Source organism: Pantherophis guttatus, chromosome 2, assembly GCF_059756535.1.
Source record: "Pantherophis guttatus breed Tessera chromosome 2, ASM5975653v1, whole genome shotgun sequence".
NCBI classification, from domain to species: domain Eukaryota; kingdom Metazoa; phylum Chordata; class Lepidosauria; order Squamata; family Colubridae; genus Pantherophis; species Pantherophis guttatus.
In genome coordinates, this window is record NC_142064.1 from 62,256,414 (window position 1) to 62,275,213 (window position 18,800).

An 18,800-nucleotide genomic window follows, 5' to 3' on the forward strand; every position below is an offset into this window, starting at 1 on the left:
ATTGTACATTTGATGTGTGTATTCTCTCTCTTATAGAGTTCAGAAAACAATATATGGAGAAATTCAATATGTTCATATCATAAACGTTTAGTGTGAGGGAGGGAGGGAGCAAGGGTGAGGAATTGATAGATAAGACTACAAATAGCAGGAATTTCATGGAAGATATTCTGGAGGAGCAAAAAAATGTGGAGGAGTAGACTAAAGAAATGGATCAGATCTGAGGTCACTTTCGATCATGGACGTGGCTGAATAAATGGAATTTATTCTTATTTATCCTTTTGTCATTCCAGCTCTTCCTATTTTTTTCCTTTTGGCTTATTTAAAATAGAAGGAATGTCTTTTTGCTATTGCTACTGTTACACAAATGAAAATCCCTTGTCAAACTTCTGCAAGTAGCAGTCTATCTTCTATAGAGAGTGCCCACAACCAGGTAAAGGTAAAGGTTTCCCTGTCCAGATATGTCCAACTCTAGGGTGTGGTGCTCACCTCCATTTCTTGGCGTGGGAGCCGTCATTGTTCAAAAACACTTTTCCTGGTCATGTGGCCAGTATGGCTATATGCCAAGGCACTCAGGACGCTGTTACCTTCCCACCGAAGTGGTACCTATTAGCCTATTCGCATTTGCACGCTTTTGAATTGCCATGACTATTCCCTCTTAGAAATCATTGAATCTGTCATCTGCCTTCCATTGAGGATCTGTATACTGCACGAGTCAAAAAGAGGGCTGTGAAAATATCTACAGACCCCTCACATCCTGGACATAAATTGTTTCAACTTCTACCCTCAAAATGACGCTATAGGGCACTGCACACCAGAACAACTAGACACAAGAAGAGTTTTTTCCTGAATGCCATCACTCTGCTTAACAACTAATTCCCACAACACTATCAAATAATTTACTAAGACTGTATTACTATTCTTCTTCTCTTCCTTATTAGTATCTATCTCTTCCCACTTATTACTGTAACCATGTAGCTTATATCTCTCAATTTATATTGTTTTTATTTGTTTCCTAGTACGATTTGATAGCTTATTAGTAACCTTGACTATCACTAAGTGTTGTATCTTTTTATTCTTGATGAATGTATTTTATTCTCCTTATGTACACTGGGAGCATATACCCCAAAGACAAATTCCTTGTGCGTCCAATCAGATTTGGCTAATAAAGAATTCTATTCTATTCCAGATTGAAAGCTCCAACTATCAGGTTCTGGTTGTAATTTCATTTCCCTCACCTCTTAGAAAGGAAGAGGAGAAAATGGGAAATAGCAACTGAATCCTCTGTTGATTTTTCTAAGCGAGGACATCTGACTGCTACTACACCATACTTATATTTTGAGACAGAAAGAAGGGAAATTAGAAAGCAGAAGCCCTCCCTAACCCCTTTCTGCAGCCATCCCTTTTTCTCTTTCTATTAGAAGGCAAGAAAGAAAAAAAGAAAAAGAGCAGGCTTTTAGCTTAACTACTGATACTGGCTAGAGAAAGCTGCTCTCAGAAAGATTGTTTTGAAATAAATGAATGTAAAACACACAGCAGGTATCAAGGAGATTGCTAGGTTACAGGGAGAGGAATGAGGCCACCACATTGCCTCTTTACTAATGGGGCAGTTCTTGCTATGTTCCTTACAATTTTGCGTTCTGTCCCTGTTGCCATAAAAAAGTAAAGGCAGAAAACAACAGATCTGGGAACAGCAATATAGGTAATTCAGTCGTTAAGCAAAGCAGTGTTTAAGTGAAATGCATATGATCTTAATTCAGCTTTCCTCTGTTTTACAGATCCATGTAGATCATAAATGTGTGGATTGATTGTAAATTTACTTTTTCACCACTGTCATAAGTATAAACATCACTAAACAAGGACTACCTGAAGGACTAACTGAATAAGTATGGTAGACACTATAATCATATTTTTATTACTAGACACAAACAGTAAATCAATTACAGACTTGGAAGTATATTCCTTGAAAAACTATAGTTTCAACATAATTTTAACAGAATGAGTGAGACATAAAATGAAGAATGGAATTTACCGGTAAGTTGCTGCTTCAAATCAAAGACTTGAGAAAACTAACCTGCTGTTTGCTAGTGTTCTCCATCTGTAACAGGGCAGCATGATTTGCTATTTTACGAAGGACTGTCAAATAACTGAAATATAACGCATTCATTGTTTTGCCGTGAGCATTTGTCTGTAGAAATATAAACAGTTTAAAAGCTCAGAGAACTATAGTACTTAAATAAGACAGGAAATATTTATTCCACAAAATCCAGTGTTTGGGTTTCTTTTCTCAGGATTGGGGAGAAAACCTGAATTCTGCAATATTAGAAATGTATTTTGTACTTGACTGAATGGAAAAATACACAATATTCCGCCCCTAAAGTTTCATATCAGTGTCAAATTAAAACGTTTTGTTATCATTTATAATGAGAAAATGCTGATCTGGAAAAGGCAAAAAAATGTCAATTTCCTTTTAATTTTATGAACAGCAAACATCTCAATAGTCTTTCAAATATAAAAAATACAATGTGCTTTGAAACTGTCATCTGAAAAGCACTGAATTTTAACTCTCTATATTCATTCAAGGTCCTCATATGTATAAGAGCTAACTTGACCGCGGATCTATACTGTTAGCCTTTCGAGGTAGCCCAAACACAACCCAAACAATGAATTTTAATATCACCCTTATTTGAAGGTTACAGTAACAGAATCTAGCATGTCTGAAAGCACTTCTCCGTTCCCCTGCCTTTACTTTCCAGAAAACTAGAGTGGGCCCCTTCTCTTTTCCTCACCCTTGTTCCTCCTTCAGACTCAGATTTCTCTTATTGGAGCATTGTCTGAGCTGCAGCTCTTCCTCCTATTTGCCAAGGTTATTTTCACAGCCCATTACATATACTTCTCTCCCCCAACAAACATTTACATATATATTTAAGTGAAATAATTGCCATCCTAACCAGGCTGGAGTGGAGAGTAATGAATTAAACCTGCTAAAGCCACCTCTCTACACAAACATTAGAATAGGATGGAAAAGGCATAACAAAGATCTATAATAGATTAAAGTACTTCAGTATGTAGATTGTATATTGTTCAAGATGTTTTATGTTGACTAATACAATAAATAAGATCAGACCTTAGTTCAGAGTACAGGTAAAGCTACACAGAAGAATCAGAAATGTTTTAATAAATCAGAAATGATTTCTGTAAACATAGCTTGAAAGCCATGGACTGGGAACTTTTTAACTGAGTGATGCATTTCAATTTCATTAGTCCATTTATTAAACATCTTTTGGCTGCTTGATGTTTATTCAGATGTGCCACTGCTATGCAAAGAGGCATAATCTATAGACACCACTCCCTTTCTCTGGCATCTTCTGTCAGTTTTTCCATGTACTTTGCAGACTTCCATATCTTCTTAGGTGTGTAAATCCTATCGGCAGCAACAGCTGTCACAATCCCTGGTATCCCAATGTCTCCAATTATTATGAAGTCATGTTCCTGATACCAATAATCTATTAAATTATGATGGTTTCCTCTTCCTGAGCAAGCAAAGTGAAGGAGCATGCAGTTTTATTAATGCACGAAAATGATGATCTACACTACAGAATAGTTTATATTACCTTCCTTTAACTGCTGAAATGTGAATATGACTTTCATGACTAGAACAAATAACTTAAAAGTATAACAGATAATATGTGTGTGGGCGGGAAGGGGAGATACATTCAAGTCAGTGTTAACATTTGGCAGATTAAGTCCTTGCAGTTTTCTTGGCAACGTTTTCAGTAGTGGTTTCCCATGACCTTCTTCTTAGGATTTGTAGTGTGAGACTGGGCCAAGGACACTCAGCTAGCTTTGTGTCTTAGGCAGGCCTAGAGCCCAATGCCTTTAACTATACCAAACTGCCTTTCATAACAGCCAATAAAGATGCTTAAATCCAAAAAATTGACAAAAATTATCTAGAATAACCTTTTAACTCATTTTTCCCTCCAAGATGGCTGGGCCAAGTCTCCTGGATTTCCAGACCCTGGAAAAATATTGCCTCCACCTCTTCTCCGTAGGCTATGTTTGAAGCTTATGCAAAAATGCATTTTGCCTCACCTTTCACAATTGTTAACTTTGCTTATTTTGTATAAAGTTAGGATATAAACTTAAAAACACCTGGGAATTTATTCCACACATGCTTAAAATTCAAAGTATTCTTCTTCAAGTATCTGAAACACATTTAAACTGAAACAACTAAAAAAAATCTCATCCAATAGCTTTCCAGTAGACCAGCAATGATATCAACAACTGTCTCAAATAACTACTTTCCTGGCTATGCCTGGCTGGTTTTTAGGTGATGATTCACTGACCATTTATGTTGTGGTAGTTCCAGTGAGGTAAACATGACAAAAGTTAAGTTTACTCATTTTATGGATCACACGAGATGAGCAATAATAAAACAGCTTCTATTATGTCTTAGTAATATAGCTTGTAAAGGTGTGCCACAAAGTCTTTCCTTGATTATTTTTTCTTTTGAGACAACATTTTCAAACGCATCTGCTTAACCTGCAGTCAATCAATAGCAATCAACGAGACCATTTTAAAGTAGAGGTATGATTAGACACACATTTAGCATCCCATTCAAAAAACATATATTTATCAAAAGATGAATTAGTCCCCACCCAATAGTTATTTTTCTTTTTTCCATTCAATTGTGTCCAATTCTGAGAGACTGCCTGGACATGTTCCTGCAGTTTTCTTGGCAAGGTTTTTCAGAAGTAGTTTGCCATTGTCGTCTTCTTAGGGCTTCAAGAAGGTGACTGGCCCAAGATCACGCAGCTGGCTTTGGGCCTAAGCAGAACCAGAACTCGGAGTATCCCAGTTTCTAGCCAGACACCTTAACCAGTACACCAGACTGGCTCTCATAGACAAGTTTCAGCATTATTGTAATACCATTGTAGCAAGTTAGCACCCACCCCTTTCCTGGAAGAGTGAAATATTTTAGGAAATATGAAAAAGGCAGAATATTATATTTCTCTAGGATAAGCATGTTTTGAAGCAGCTCCCATCTTCCTGCCCTCACCCTTTGTCAATGGGCCATTAAGGCCTGGGCCAGTCTATTCTACATAACAAAGATCTACTTCCTTCAGGCAGAGCCCTAGTAGGAATTGCCAAAGATCCAACAAAGATAGGATTAGCCCTCTACACAATAGCAGCAGAAACTCACCACATGTGACCTGGGAAGCACGTGACCATCAGACAGCAAGGCTAGCTAAGACCCCAACCCCCCTGGCAGTCTGACAACCAATCAGGATACTCTTTTGGGGCCCCAAGAAATGCAGAGCCAGAGAGAGCATAAAAACCCGAGGATTTACTGTATCTGCCCCTTTTCTGTTCAGGAACTCAAGCCATGTGATCCTGTCCACCATTAAACCATCTTTCCAAGCAGTCTCCATGTCTCCAGTGTCTTTTTCCCCACTTGGAGCAGAACCTAGAAGGATATTTCTTCCAACACCATTGTAATAGTGATTGAAATTCTTTTTTGGTAGCTCAAATCAGTGCTATTTTAATTTTTTTTATTATTATTAAAGTTAGAAGCATTACAGAGACCTGGGATTTGCCAACACCCCCCCCCCCCCATTTAGCTTGTTTGTAATTATTCTATCTACAGAATATCATTATCCATCTACTCTATGGCCCCATTAAGATTTATGAGGGGAAAAAACAGAAGCTAGATATGGAGTAGGTCAAAGGACTATTGTAGATGGTCACTGTACTTCAAACACACTTAAGTTTTAAAATAATGCTTACTTTGTAGCAACAATTCTTCCTTTTATGGCCACTATTACAGCTACATGCTTCACGTGCCCGCAGAACTAACTGCACATCTTCTGTCTCCAATACAGTCTTATAAACGGTTCTCTGGAACTCTGTCAAAGAACAATATACCATCTGGCGAGATAAAATGCAAAACAGGGGGAATAAAACAACACAAATAATACATCACAAACTAAAATATGTACCAAGCTTGAAAACTGAAGAGGTGGGCTTTTTCAAAGATTATGATCAACTAGCACTTTATATTCAAATGATACAATCTGCTAAGAATGTGAAAGATAAACTGTTGTGATCCCTCTCAATCCCTAAGACAATAGAGTTTAAATTGCTTAAAAGATCCATTTGCCATTTCCTGGCACTATTGTAGAGACTAATGCAGGCAGCAGGAATAAAAGAAAACAGCCAATTTTTAAGACTGACATTCTGAATGGCTGATATAGGAGGGAGAGATTCTTGGACAGTGGTATGACATACTTAATCCTTCCTCTTTAAGACCATGGGTGGCATCTCCATGACATCTTTTGGTCTCAACCAGCAGGATACAGATATTCTAAGACCCCTCCTGCATTTAGGCCACCCACAAAGCAGCACCACCATGCTGTGCTATAATAATCGAAGGCTATCTTGAACATATACTCACATTATCAAGAGAATGGGATAAAATAAAAGCTTCTAGATTAAAGGCAACAGAGTGACATTGCTGTTAATCTTCTCTTTAGAAAACATAGTTTAGACTGCATTATTACAAGCTTTAGCTGAAAGGCAGGTATAAACAAGGAAGAAAGAGCAGCAGACAAATGTGTATCTTTATTAAACATCTGATTGGGTGTTCTCTAAAATGTATTTCTACATTTATCAAAACATTCCAGGCAGGATAACTGAAAAGTCGTCCATCTTTCATAAAGTGAACAAAGCCACACAGTTTTGGATTTATCAATTCTTAATAAACTTTTATACTATAAAAAAGAGGCACAAAAAGTATGGAACTTCAATTAATTAATGGATTTTGAACAAATACTGAACATATTATACATATGTGCATCTATGCATCTTCCATCAACCTATGCTAGAGAATGACTGTCTCTGCATGAAAATTATTCATAAGAATATTGTTATGTTCCAGAAATATTTAGTGGAAATGAGAAGAAAAGCAAAGGGTTTATTTCAAACTCTTATTTTTCAAATCATGCTTTCGGTACCTAAGGTTGATGCAGTTTACTGAATCTAAAAAAAAAAAAAAACAAATAATTTTTTCCATACTGACCCGTTACTAGACCCACATGAAGTGTAAGATTCAGTGACAAAAATATGCAAGCATTCCAAAAATCCATTAAGAGAGCAAATATTTTTTTTCCCAAAGAAGTATATAAAGATGAAATCCAGGAAAACTGAGAGGCTAGTATTTTCTAAAAAGCTCAGACAATCAAGAATGCATTCCATAGGAACAGATTTTGAGCTCCCCAATCAATAGCTATTTCAAGACATGAACTTTCATGAAAAAGACAGACAAGGTTATTTTAATGAGCAGTGGGAATGGAAGATTCATGTAAGATATAAAAGAACCAAAGTAAATCCAAATCCCTATTTATTTCAAAGAAGTCATCAAGAGGAGAACAATGCCCTCTGACTTTCCAGGGCCAATAATTGCAACAATCACTTGGGCAGTTTTCAGAATGGCTGCAGCACTTCCCTTCATTATTTTCAGTAACACTATAGAAATCTAATATAACAAAGAAATTGTGTGCGCATTGCTGAAAGCCCATGATAACTACTACAGGCCAAAGGTAGGTGCTAATAATTCATCCAGATTCTGCAAAATAAAGTATTTGGAATTCTACTTTTATAACATACCATTTAATGATATCACTGTGACATAGACCAAATCCTTGCAAGGCTGAAAAGGCACTTATGGAAAAATGTTTGATAAAACATTTGTATCAAACAGCAACAGCTAGCTGACCATGGATGATTTTGTAAAAGCTAAGCAGAGTTGGATATGATTTGTACTTTGATGGGAAAACATCGGAAAATCCCAGCACTGCAGACTACATAAGAAATTGGAAAATATCTTTTCCATAAAAACCCTTAGTGATTAGCAAGTACTATCCAGATTTAAAAAAAAAAAAAAAGTAGCAGGAAAGTAAAGGCCTTGTACCTCCAGAATATCATTTAGAAATATGTCACATATACCACAAACAATTATGTTTCCTTTTTCTAGTTTCCCTACTCAAAGGTTTACCTTCACAGAGATAGCATCTATCATTCAGGTATTCAAAAATCTCTGTCTTCCAAGTCAAAGAATATTACTGGTAACATCACACACAAAAATAATGAGTTTTATCTTACATTCACTTGGCGCATATGAAGAGCTTAGGAAAACATAATAAAGTCCCACACAGTAACCTCCAGAGTTCTCTGAAAGGGAAAACTCTCTTCCTCCAAATGTTAGAAAGAAATGGCTTGGAGGATGGCTAGGTTGCTCATAGCCTTTGAGGGGAAGGATAACCCATTTTTTCTTGAAGCCAATTATAAATGTTACAATTATTTATATTATTTAAATTAGCAAATAAGGAAACAATCAAGTCCTTTTCTAGTTCCCCACCCCCAAGTGTGCTGTTACAGTCCGGCACAGATCTCCAGCCCCACATGCCGCCAGCATATAGAACTAAACATGGGCAGTTCCATATGTAGGATACTCTAACATGCCGACTATATAATTGTACAAAATCCACAGTAACAGGAATAAGCCAAGATAATAAATGGAGCTCACTCTGTCTTCTTTCTTGGGCAACTGGTCACTGATGAGAGCCTTTGTACGCCTTAAGAAATAGCCCGATAGTTTTTGAGCTAGCCTTGTCATTGCCTTTCGACCTGTGGCTAGCTCTCTTTTAGTTGCAGTGTGCCGCTGGCCAAGTTCTACAGGCTCAGAAAACTCTGTCTTGAAACGTGTTTTGCTACCCAACAGCCCAGGTACAGCCCTAAGAGAAAGAGAAAACTGTTGAAAACTGTTGTTTTCGTGTGTATCAAACACTTAATACAGGATATTAATTTTAGCAGGCTTCTAGAGTCAAAGATTTACAGTTGTTATTGACTTTTATATACCAGCTGTAAGATTTACCAAGTTCTAACTATTTGTTGGACCAATTTTTGGGTTTATTCTCGTTCTATCATTTGTATTTTGTGGAAAGCCTCTACCTGAGGCACCCGGGTTCCACTTTAACAACCCACACATTTGTTTAACGATTGCACTGGAGAGAGTAGGGATAGAAGCTGGTTAAGCAAGACGTTTCACTAAATGGCCATCATGACATGCAACCTTAATGGGCAGACTCCATTACGATCAAAAGTCGAGAAGTACCTGTACATGTAAGGTTACCTGGGAATAAATCCAAATGAATTAAATCAGATCTACCACTACACAAATTCATATTAAATTGCACTATAATTTTATATAATATTGCCAAATACATTCATTTTTAGAACTCTCCTTATTTAACTTTATTATATCTAATTCATGATATCTTGAGAATCAAACCTGTTTTCCAATTTATGGAAATGTAATGTTTGTTAAGGCTGACAATACTACTATCAATGACAGTTGTACTATGCAACCATAAAGTTTAAAAATGATTATGTGCGTTGACCTGTATTATTTTTGCTAGATTTGTAAATGAAATTAGAATAGTTTTAATGTATTCTTACATGGTTATTGCAGGAAAAAAGTCCCAGTATTAAAAAAAATGGGAAGATAAGCCAGCATATGAAACTTCTATCCATTACTATTTAGAACTATAACTTCACTAGCTTCCAATGCTGAAAGCACTATAAAAGCGGTGCATTCAAGCAGACACTATAAAAGAAGTGCATTCAAACAGATGTGTGCCTTAAGAAACATATATGCCATGCTAACAAAGTTATGGTGGTACTCAAACCTGGGATAGCAGATTACTGTAGAAGCCCAGGAAAACAATGCAACTTTTTTCTGGGCTCCACCAGATGTATCTCCTTAGAGGGCGGGACCTGCAACATTCCTTGCCTACCCACTCTACCCAACCCACTAGAACAGGGAGGCAAGGGATGTTGTAGATCCCATCCCCTAAGGAGATACTTTTGGTGGGAACCATAAGAAGGGCCTTCTCCATCGTGGTTCCCTCCCTCTGGAACATCATCCCTCCTGAAATTAGACTGGGCCACCACTTTAACACTCCTTCGGAAGGCCCTGAAGACATGGTTCTGCCAGCGGGCCTGGGGAGCCTAGAGTGGGATGGATCCCATTAAATGGCTGGTATGAATGTGTGTTTTCACCGGAGTGTAGAGATTATTTTATTATTTTTATTTTTTAGTATTTTTATTTCTTTTATATTGTGTTTTTATGTCCTGTAAGTTGCCTTGAGTCACCATGTGCAAGTAGGCGGCAATATAAATTTTCTAAATAAATAAACAAACCTTTTCACAAAATTGCAACAGGTGCACTATGTGTGCCTATATATCCCCTGAAGAACCTTTTCTATATCACATCTGAAATGCTGTACACCCTAACAGAAAGAAGAAGGCATATATTTGGTCTCTAAACTGCTCTTTCCTTGTATTGTTAAGCAGCGTATAAATGCCTACAACCAATGACATCAGGCATTGAAGGAATCATCTCACACATTACACAGTAATAAATGCACATTTATCATGGCTTGTATTCTACAGTTCCTTGACACACACTCACACAATGGGAAATATGTATTCTATCAATTCTTGGCACAGACAACTAAATTTTGGTTTGCCAAAATTCTCTGTAAAAGACATCTGTAAGACATGTGAGTGCCAGCCACGTGTTAATACATGAGAACTTTGTTGCACATAGAGATAAACAAGGGGGAGAAAGGATTATAAACACTCCATCTGTGTTTGTAATATTAAATTTTATTTCACTTACCAGTCCATAACACACCAAAGCTCTTTCATGTTGTTCTGTAAAATTGTCCCAGTAAGTCCCAACCGAACTTTACATGTTAGAGCCTTCATTGTCTGAGTAATCTGAGATTTTGGATTCTTGATTCTATGTACTTCATCTGCAATAACAGCTGACCACTGTAAACTATGAAACATAAGGAATTGGTAAAAGTTTTTCTAACGCTCTCCCTCAATTCAGTTATCATAATGAGCTAGTGCTCATTTTTTCATACTGAACTTTTCATACTGAACAGAATAGGCTGAACCTATTCTGCCATATATATTAATAGCTTGAATCAATAAATTGCAGGATGGCAGCCTGTTTACTGAAGGTTAGGGGCCATAACCTAATACACTGGACCAGTGCAAGGTGATAGATATGTTTTCACTTTTCTAATCTATGGCTGAATTTCAGTCATCCAGTTTCTCTGTTTAAAGAAAGATTACAAACTGGATCTCTCTGCTGCTAATATAGCACCTTAATCACTACACCATAGCAGCTCTCATATACATATTTCACTTCTCCATTTTAAAGAGTACAGCACATTTAAAAGTTTAAGCCAATAGGCATATCTTTGTTTATAATTAAAGCTTAAAGGCCCATAGGTATTCTATAAACAGTTTTTAAGAAGGAAAATAGGGCTTTATTTGGAAGGATGCCCAGCTGCTAAAATGGAAATACAGACAAACATAGGTCACTGAAAGAGGACTGGAAAGCAAACTCTCGACTCTGTCTTCTACTAAGGAGTATTCTTCATTGGCAGCATTTGGTGAATGCCCAAGCCCCCATGAGATTGGATCCACTGTCTCGCAGTATTACTGATCCATGATCTATGTAGGTTTTGGGGGACCATGTTTTTTTTTACAAGAGTTCACCCATGTATTCTGTCTAACTTTCAGGGTGAAGTTGAACAAAGCCCATGTTGCAACAGGACAGAATCCAGTGTCTGAATCCATTTAAGAAAAATGGGGCTAAGGAGTATAGAGGAGAGAATGAGGAAACTGAAAGTCTCTGGGATTCGTTTTCATTTCTCTGCATGTGTTTAAGTCACATAGATTTCAACAGACACATTGTGTACCCAGGATTATATTCCTTACATACCTTTTCCTTTATCTCTAGATATTTCAAGGATTGATAGCCCCAATTTATTTAAAAAAGCTTCATATTCAGTAGCAGTCATTACAGAACATAGTTACCTATTAAGCTCATTCAAGTAAAGGCGAAGTGCTTCATAGGTTGTTAGCACAATTTCACATTTTCCCAGCTTGATTCGATTTAACTCGTGCTCTTTTCTGTTGCCGTGCAGAACTATAACCTTGAAGTACCCCCAAACATCTAATTCTTCTTTCCAATTATAGAGCACAGAAAGAGGGGCCACGATCAAGAAAATCTAAAGCAAAAGAAACATACAATACTGCTGATAAATAAAGCAAAAAGTATCCAGAGTGCAAAATTCTCACACTGTTACAATTTTCAAATGAAATAGTTTTCAATTGTTACAATAAGGAAAATGAGAGATAAATTCAGAAAAACAGCACATTTTATTAAGATGTAGAGATAAGAATGTTTTTGAAAATGGAGTCCAGGGTATGTTTTATGGCAGCCTTAAATAACACAGAACAATCAAGTTATATGCCACCTACCAGCATGAGCTAAATCCAACAAATGCACAATTTCTTTCCGTATATTTTAGCAGCCAACATTTAAAACAGATGATTTACTGAGTTACTATTGGCCCTACATTGCATCACTGGCAAATAAGGATCCTATCAACAGAAAGTAGTTTTCATAATTATAGCATCCAGACTGTTTCTGACCAGAATGATTCTTTTGGCTCCTATTACTAACAGAAATAAAGTTACAATCAAGTAAGTCATAGGGTCACATGTGGACCCTAGAAGCTCTGGAAATAATCCCCAAATACTTCTCCACATTGCTACTGAAATATTATTTTGAATAGAACAATATAAAAATAAATGTTACATAGATATCAAACTACTAATAAAACTTAATTAATTTAATCTAAAAGAAATGGAATCAAATATATGTTCTTATCTTGTGCTAAATTAAGGAGAGGAACTTGTAGCTTCATGCAGGGAAGATCTACCAATACTGGACAGCAAATCAGACATAAATACCAATTGGGATTTTTCCCACAATACACAAACATGTAAGTTTCAAGTCAGCCTTTGATACTAGCATCTATATTGAAGTTATTATAAATCCTTTTTAGATCAGTGCCTAAGAATATCTGCTATAATATCTCAAACACAATGCCTCTGTTTGGCACCGAACACTTTGTAATAATATTTGTATGGAACACAAGACATTTCATTGCTATTGTTTTTCTTCTGCCTCTCAAACAAAAGCATCTTGAAATGTTTAAAAAATATATAGTACCCTAAATCCCCCCTCCCATAAATTAAAAACAATAAAGAATCACATAGGGTGAGAAAAGGGGGGAGGGGAGAGAGAAAACAAAAGCAGAAATAAAAACCATTCAACCAGCTTTCACAATGAAGTGGCATGAGTGAAGAGATCAATCCCCAACAGAAACCTTAAGATTTAACAGTTAGTGAGATGCACTATGTAGAGCCCAGAGTCACACATGATCCCTGGAAGACTTGGGAACAGCCTCCAGTCCAGATCCTTCCCCAAATTAGTACTGAAATATGATTTTGAATAGGACAGCACAGGAATAATGATTGCATAGATTCCCTACATAGCCACAAGCAGACTCAGTCCAACCTCTCTTGAATTCAGTTGGTCCTAATCTAACTCCAAGTAGGCATTAAGTGTTATTTGAGAAGATTCCCATTGATAAGTTTTTTTAGTAATAAAAAAGAACTTGAAAGTGACAAAGCTAGACAGGCCTGGTGGCTCAGCAGACTGATAGCACTGTGATTAACACCAGCTGTCTGCAATTACTGTAAGTTCAAATCTCACCAGGCTCAAGGTTGACTCAGCCTTCCATCCTTTCTAAGGTAAGTAAATTGAGGACCAATAAGCTGACTTTGTATATATAAATATATATAAATATACAAAAGTATGAAGGCTATTGCTTAACGCATTGTAAGCCGCCCTGAGTCTCCGGAGAAGGGCGGCATATAAATCAAATTAAAAAAAAAAGAAAAAAAAAAGCTAGTAACTGCCTACCTGAAGTGAAAGCACAGTGCAAAGAACATCAACACAACTGGTGAATTCCATTAGATGCTCTTCAAATCTTACTAGAAATATAACTATTTTCTAAACAGCAAATTTAATCATTCCTACCAAGCGATTTTCTATTTCAAGATTATAAAAAACAAGTCAAATTTCTGCATCTACATCTAGATTGTAGAAGTCCAGTGATTAGAGATTCCTCTCTGCAAATCATCTTTTATTTTATTCAGCAAACACTGTCATTCATTTTCCAATTAAAGATTAATTATACTACATTTTCAAGACAAATATAAACGTATTTAAATGAAAAGCATACTTTCTTTGGAACAGATGACATTTCTTTTCTCATTGTTCGTAGCAAAAAATCAGGCATATTATTTTCAATATCTGCACGTGTTCCCTTTTTCTTTAGCACTGCAGCCAGAAATGAAATAACCTGGGGAAAGCACAGAGGAAATGTTCAAAGAATAGAACAGAAACAGGCAATGAAAAAATATGTAACTAAGTTTAAATCCACAAATATGAAGAACGCAAACTAGTGAGATTTTGATAATGGGCATAATAGCAAAAGGATATTTTGCATCAATCAAATCCAAGATCTGGAACAAATAGCAAAAGAATGTTGTTAAGATCGGTCTTCAAAAAATTTAAAGATAATATTAGTATAGAAGCCCATTGAAAAGGGTTTATTTGCTACTGCTTATTATGTTAATTTAATTACCCATATGTATGCTGGTTTCAGTCTCTTGTACCATTTAAAAGCACTATTATTCATGAGTTCATAAAATTGCCTTAAACCAGACTTTTAACTTTCAATCAAGTGAACACATTTAAAAATGCTTATGTTTAAAAAGAAACTATCCCTACCAATTATGTATATTTTCTTTCAATTTACAACTAAGTTATTTGTCAAAGGAATTCTGTTTTCTCATTATAAATACAGCTTCCTACAAAATCATGCAAGAAACTATATATAGAAAGTTCAAAGCAAACGGAAAGTGGTAAATTATACAATGAAATTGTAAATTGAAATCAATATGCAATTTAATCTCTAAATTTCACACAGAACACTGTTTTCTCTTGGACATAATGAGTTACCTTTCTGAGAAATAATATAGTTATTTTTCCCTATGTGACAATAAATTACAGCTATTTTCTTCAGATACCGATTTTGTGCGATATATTATAAAGACTGATATCCAGAAATAATGCAATTATATTTCCAACAGGTAGAATAAAAAGGCATGCAGCAACCAATCTTGATTTTTAAGAAATATATGGAATTTATATTTTATAATTAATTATATAAATTAATAATATAATAATATATATAATAAAATATAATTAATTAATTATATTTTATAATAATTATATACATTTCCTAGTTTGTGATTAGAAAATTCCAGTTTTATCAACTGTTTAATTTCCAGGTTTATTTGGTATCTTAAAAAGAATGGAAAAGCCAATCAAAAGATACTTCCAACTTTCTCATTATCAAACTTTAACAAATTCCATAAGGTTTTTTTTAAAGCCAAAATAGTCAAAGATTCAAAATCTCTTATACTGATCAGTTGAAAAAAGTTAGGTTTTGATTTATTAAAATGTTGATGCTTCGCTTTTTATAAACCAGTCATCAAAACTGCCACTTAGAAACTATGCAAGCATCCAGAATCAAACTAATATAAGTACTTTTTTTTCCTCCGTTAATGTTCCTATTAAGTCCCTGAGAAAATTTTAAAATAAGATTACAATTACTTGATTTAAACAGTATGGTATGTTTTGAAAAGGAAAAAAACTTTAAAATTCTTTTAAAGGCTTCTCCTAAACTCTATGCCAACTTGTTACTGCTGTGTTTAATTCATTGCCCATCAAAAATAATGCAAGAAGCAATATACTATACAAGATAGCAAAAAACTCACAAAGTAAAACAAAACTCTACTCATATTCAACTCATTCATTTCATATATCTTCACCTCCCTTAGGATTGCACTGTGAAGATCTACGCAATTTAATTTTCTAAATAGATAATTTGGATGCTTTATTCAATTTGAGAAATATTGTCAGGACTTTTAGAGGAAAAGAAGGAGACAGAAATACCTGGATTGTTTTCCCAAGCCCCATGTTGTCTCCAAGAATGCACCCATTTTTACGAACATAATGTCCATGGAAAAACTGGGCCCCTTCTCTTTGATAATCACGTAGGTATCTATTAATGGTACAAGGGATCTCTTCCCCATTCTTGGACAGCTCAAAGGCAACCGTCGGTGATGGCAGACTTCGGTCTGGGAAATAAGGCTTTTCCAAATCTTCATCATCGAATATTAAATTCTTCTTTGTAGTTTTATTTGTTTTGATCTGGGAGAGTTTGGTTATAAGTATTTTCTCTTCCTGATTTTTCCCAGTGGAAACTGAGGCAAAACACTTCCCCTTGCTATTTGTTTCAAAAGACATTATAGTAGCATCGCAAAACTTCCAAAGTTCAGGAAAAGGTACAAGACATCTATCGCCAACATGCCATTCGTCTGTTAAAAGCACATGCAAAGAAAATAACATTTCAGACTGAACAAAAAGGAGAGCAATGCAACAAAACTTGGAAAGAAATCCTTGCTGAAAATAACACTGGAATGTAAATGTGTACACAAAGTACTAAGCTTTGGTCATTATCCATGCATCCATCCATCCATCAAGATATACATTTGAATAAATAAACCACTAAAATAACCAAAATTATATGGCATATTTCTCATTGTGTGTTTACTGCATAATCTTCCATTTATTTTAAAGGATAGTCTAGGCTAACTCTCAAAGGATAAATGCCACAGAATAAAAATAAAGACAACACTGCATGTCATAGAATAAAACTCTTATATGTGGAAGTGCCCATGAATATGTTTTTGAGTAAATACATTAAGAACTGTACCAGATTACCAACCAAAGACTTACCATATTTTTCGGAGTATAAGACACTCCGGAGTATAAGACACACCTACTTTTTTTGGTGAGGAAAACAAGAAAACTAAATCTGCCTCTGCCTCCCAGCAATTTACCTCCTTGCAGCAAGTAGCAGAGGCCAGCACAAAACAGCTGAGAGCAAAACAGCTGAGAGTCGGGAGGCCAATCCAAGGGACAATCAACTTGTGCTAATTAGGCTGTGCTGAAGCTGAAAGAAGCTGTTTTTTCTTGCTGCTTGCTGCAAGGAGGTAAACTGCTGGGAGGCCAAAGGGTGGGGGGCCAGTGGGTGGGCAGGGCTACATTCAGTGTATAAGATGCATCTAAATTTTCACCCCCTTTTAGGGGGGCAAAAGGGTGCATCTTATACTCCAAAAAATACAGGTATACTATTTTTCTCTATACAATACAAACAGATGCTTAAGCTCACAACACCTAGCAATTGCTGTGAAAAGGCTGCTGCCTCTGATATTGGAGATAAGCATTAATAACACTAGGCCAATTACCACCTTATAATCCTTGAATGTATTGAACCTCTCTTTAAAATTGCCCGCATCACCATTGCCATCTTTAATAAAACTCCTGTTATTCCATACCATCCATAATAGTATACATTTCCACCATGTTCTAATCTTTTTCCAGATTAGAAAGGCCAAATATCAGCAGAGACCATGGTTACAGGATTTTGGTTTCAGCGCTTTATTCTTAACCACATCACTGACAAAGAAGGTGGATGAAGAATTAGAATGGAGAAGTCCAAGCCACTGTTTTACAGGGATGTATTGGAATTTTTTTTTCTGGGGTTTAAGTCCCCAGTTACAACTATTCTATTTCTAAATAGCAAGAGCAAGAGCACTTAAGACTTATATACCGCTTTATTGTGTTTTTACAGCCCTCACTGAGCGGTTTACAGAGTCAGCATATTGCCCCCAACAATCTGGGTCCTCATTTTACCGACCTCGGAAGGATGGAAGGCTGAGTCAGCCTTGAGCCAGTGAGATTTGAACTGCAGCTAGCAGTCAGCTGAAGTAGCACGCAGTGCTGCACTCTAACCACTGTGCCATCTCGGCTCTGAATTCAAAGTCCCATTCTGTTCAGTATTCAAAGAATTATCTGGCTAAAGAACAGAAAATCAATGGGAGAGTCCTGACTTTCCTCTTGTTTTAGAAATAAAGTGGTGCTCAATTAACAACTGCCTTGCTTAGTGACTGTTCAAACTTATGACACCACTGAAAAAGTAGCTTTACCATCAGCCCTTGAACATAATGCTATCCAAGTGTCTCCACAATCATGTGATCATGATTTGGCACTTCACAACCAGCACACATTTACAACTGTCGCAGTGCCCCATTCTGACAAGGAAAGTCAATGGAGAAGCTGGTAGGGAAACTTGCAAAGGGCCAATCATGTGATGTCACTCTTAACACCACCAGGTGATCCGCTTAGCAAATAAAGCAAAATATATGACGTTTCACTTAACACATTGCTTACCAAGGGAGTTTCCAGGCTTAATTGCAGGTGTTAAATGAGGAAGTTAAAATGCAGTAATGATTGGATAGCAATTAACATGCAATAGTCACAATTTTACTGTTGATCTCTTATGTCCTTACATAAGATTGAGACATTACTGTATTCTCTTTTTCAAGGTAAGTAATAAAATATAATTCACCTCTAAAACTCACATATTCCTAATTACATGTAGTAATAATCTCCAAATGCCTGTAAAATGGGGGAGGGGGGGTTAAAGGAACAATAGGTATGCCATCAAGAATCATACTAAAAATTTTAAAAATCCAAAACAGGTAGGCAAAGAGCATAGCAAATACAATGCAAATCAATCTGACATTTTGCCATTAAAATCCAGAACATATCACTAGAAAAAGTGGGTTGTATATGCACACAGAGCAATCTTTGATACTTTGAATGTTATAAA

At 36.1% G+C, this 18,800-nt stretch overlaps 1 protein-coding gene across 8 annotated transcripts in view; it reads right to left on the minus strand.

Annotated features, from left to right (window-relative positions):
• The window catches only part of ERCC6L2 (ERCC excision repair 6 like 2), a 173,723-nt gene that overhangs the window by 41,854 nt on the left and 113,069 nt on the right, over positions 1–18,800 (minus strand). For 7 of the 8 annotated variants that reach the window (XM_087888248.1, XM_034410082.3, XM_034410086.3 and 4 more), the window contains 7 exons: positions 16,016–16,440; positions 14,235–14,354; positions 11,953–12,146; positions 10,739–10,900; positions 8,582–8,789; positions 5,785–5,925; positions 2,072–2,185 (listed from right to left, as the gene is read on the minus strand). In XM_087888248.1, coding sequence (XP_087744374.1) covers positions 2,072–2,185; positions 5,785–5,925; positions 8,582–8,789; positions 10,739–10,900; positions 11,953–12,146; positions 14,235–14,354; positions 16,016–16,440 — 1,364 coding nt within the window. Of the gene's footprint in view, positions 1–2,071; positions 2,186–5,784; positions 5,926–8,581; positions 8,790–10,738; positions 10,901–11,952; positions 12,147–14,234; positions 14,355–16,015; positions 16,441–17,463; positions 17,489–18,800 lie in introns of those variants that run through there. The other variant, XM_087888247.1, reaches the window with a different exon arrangement.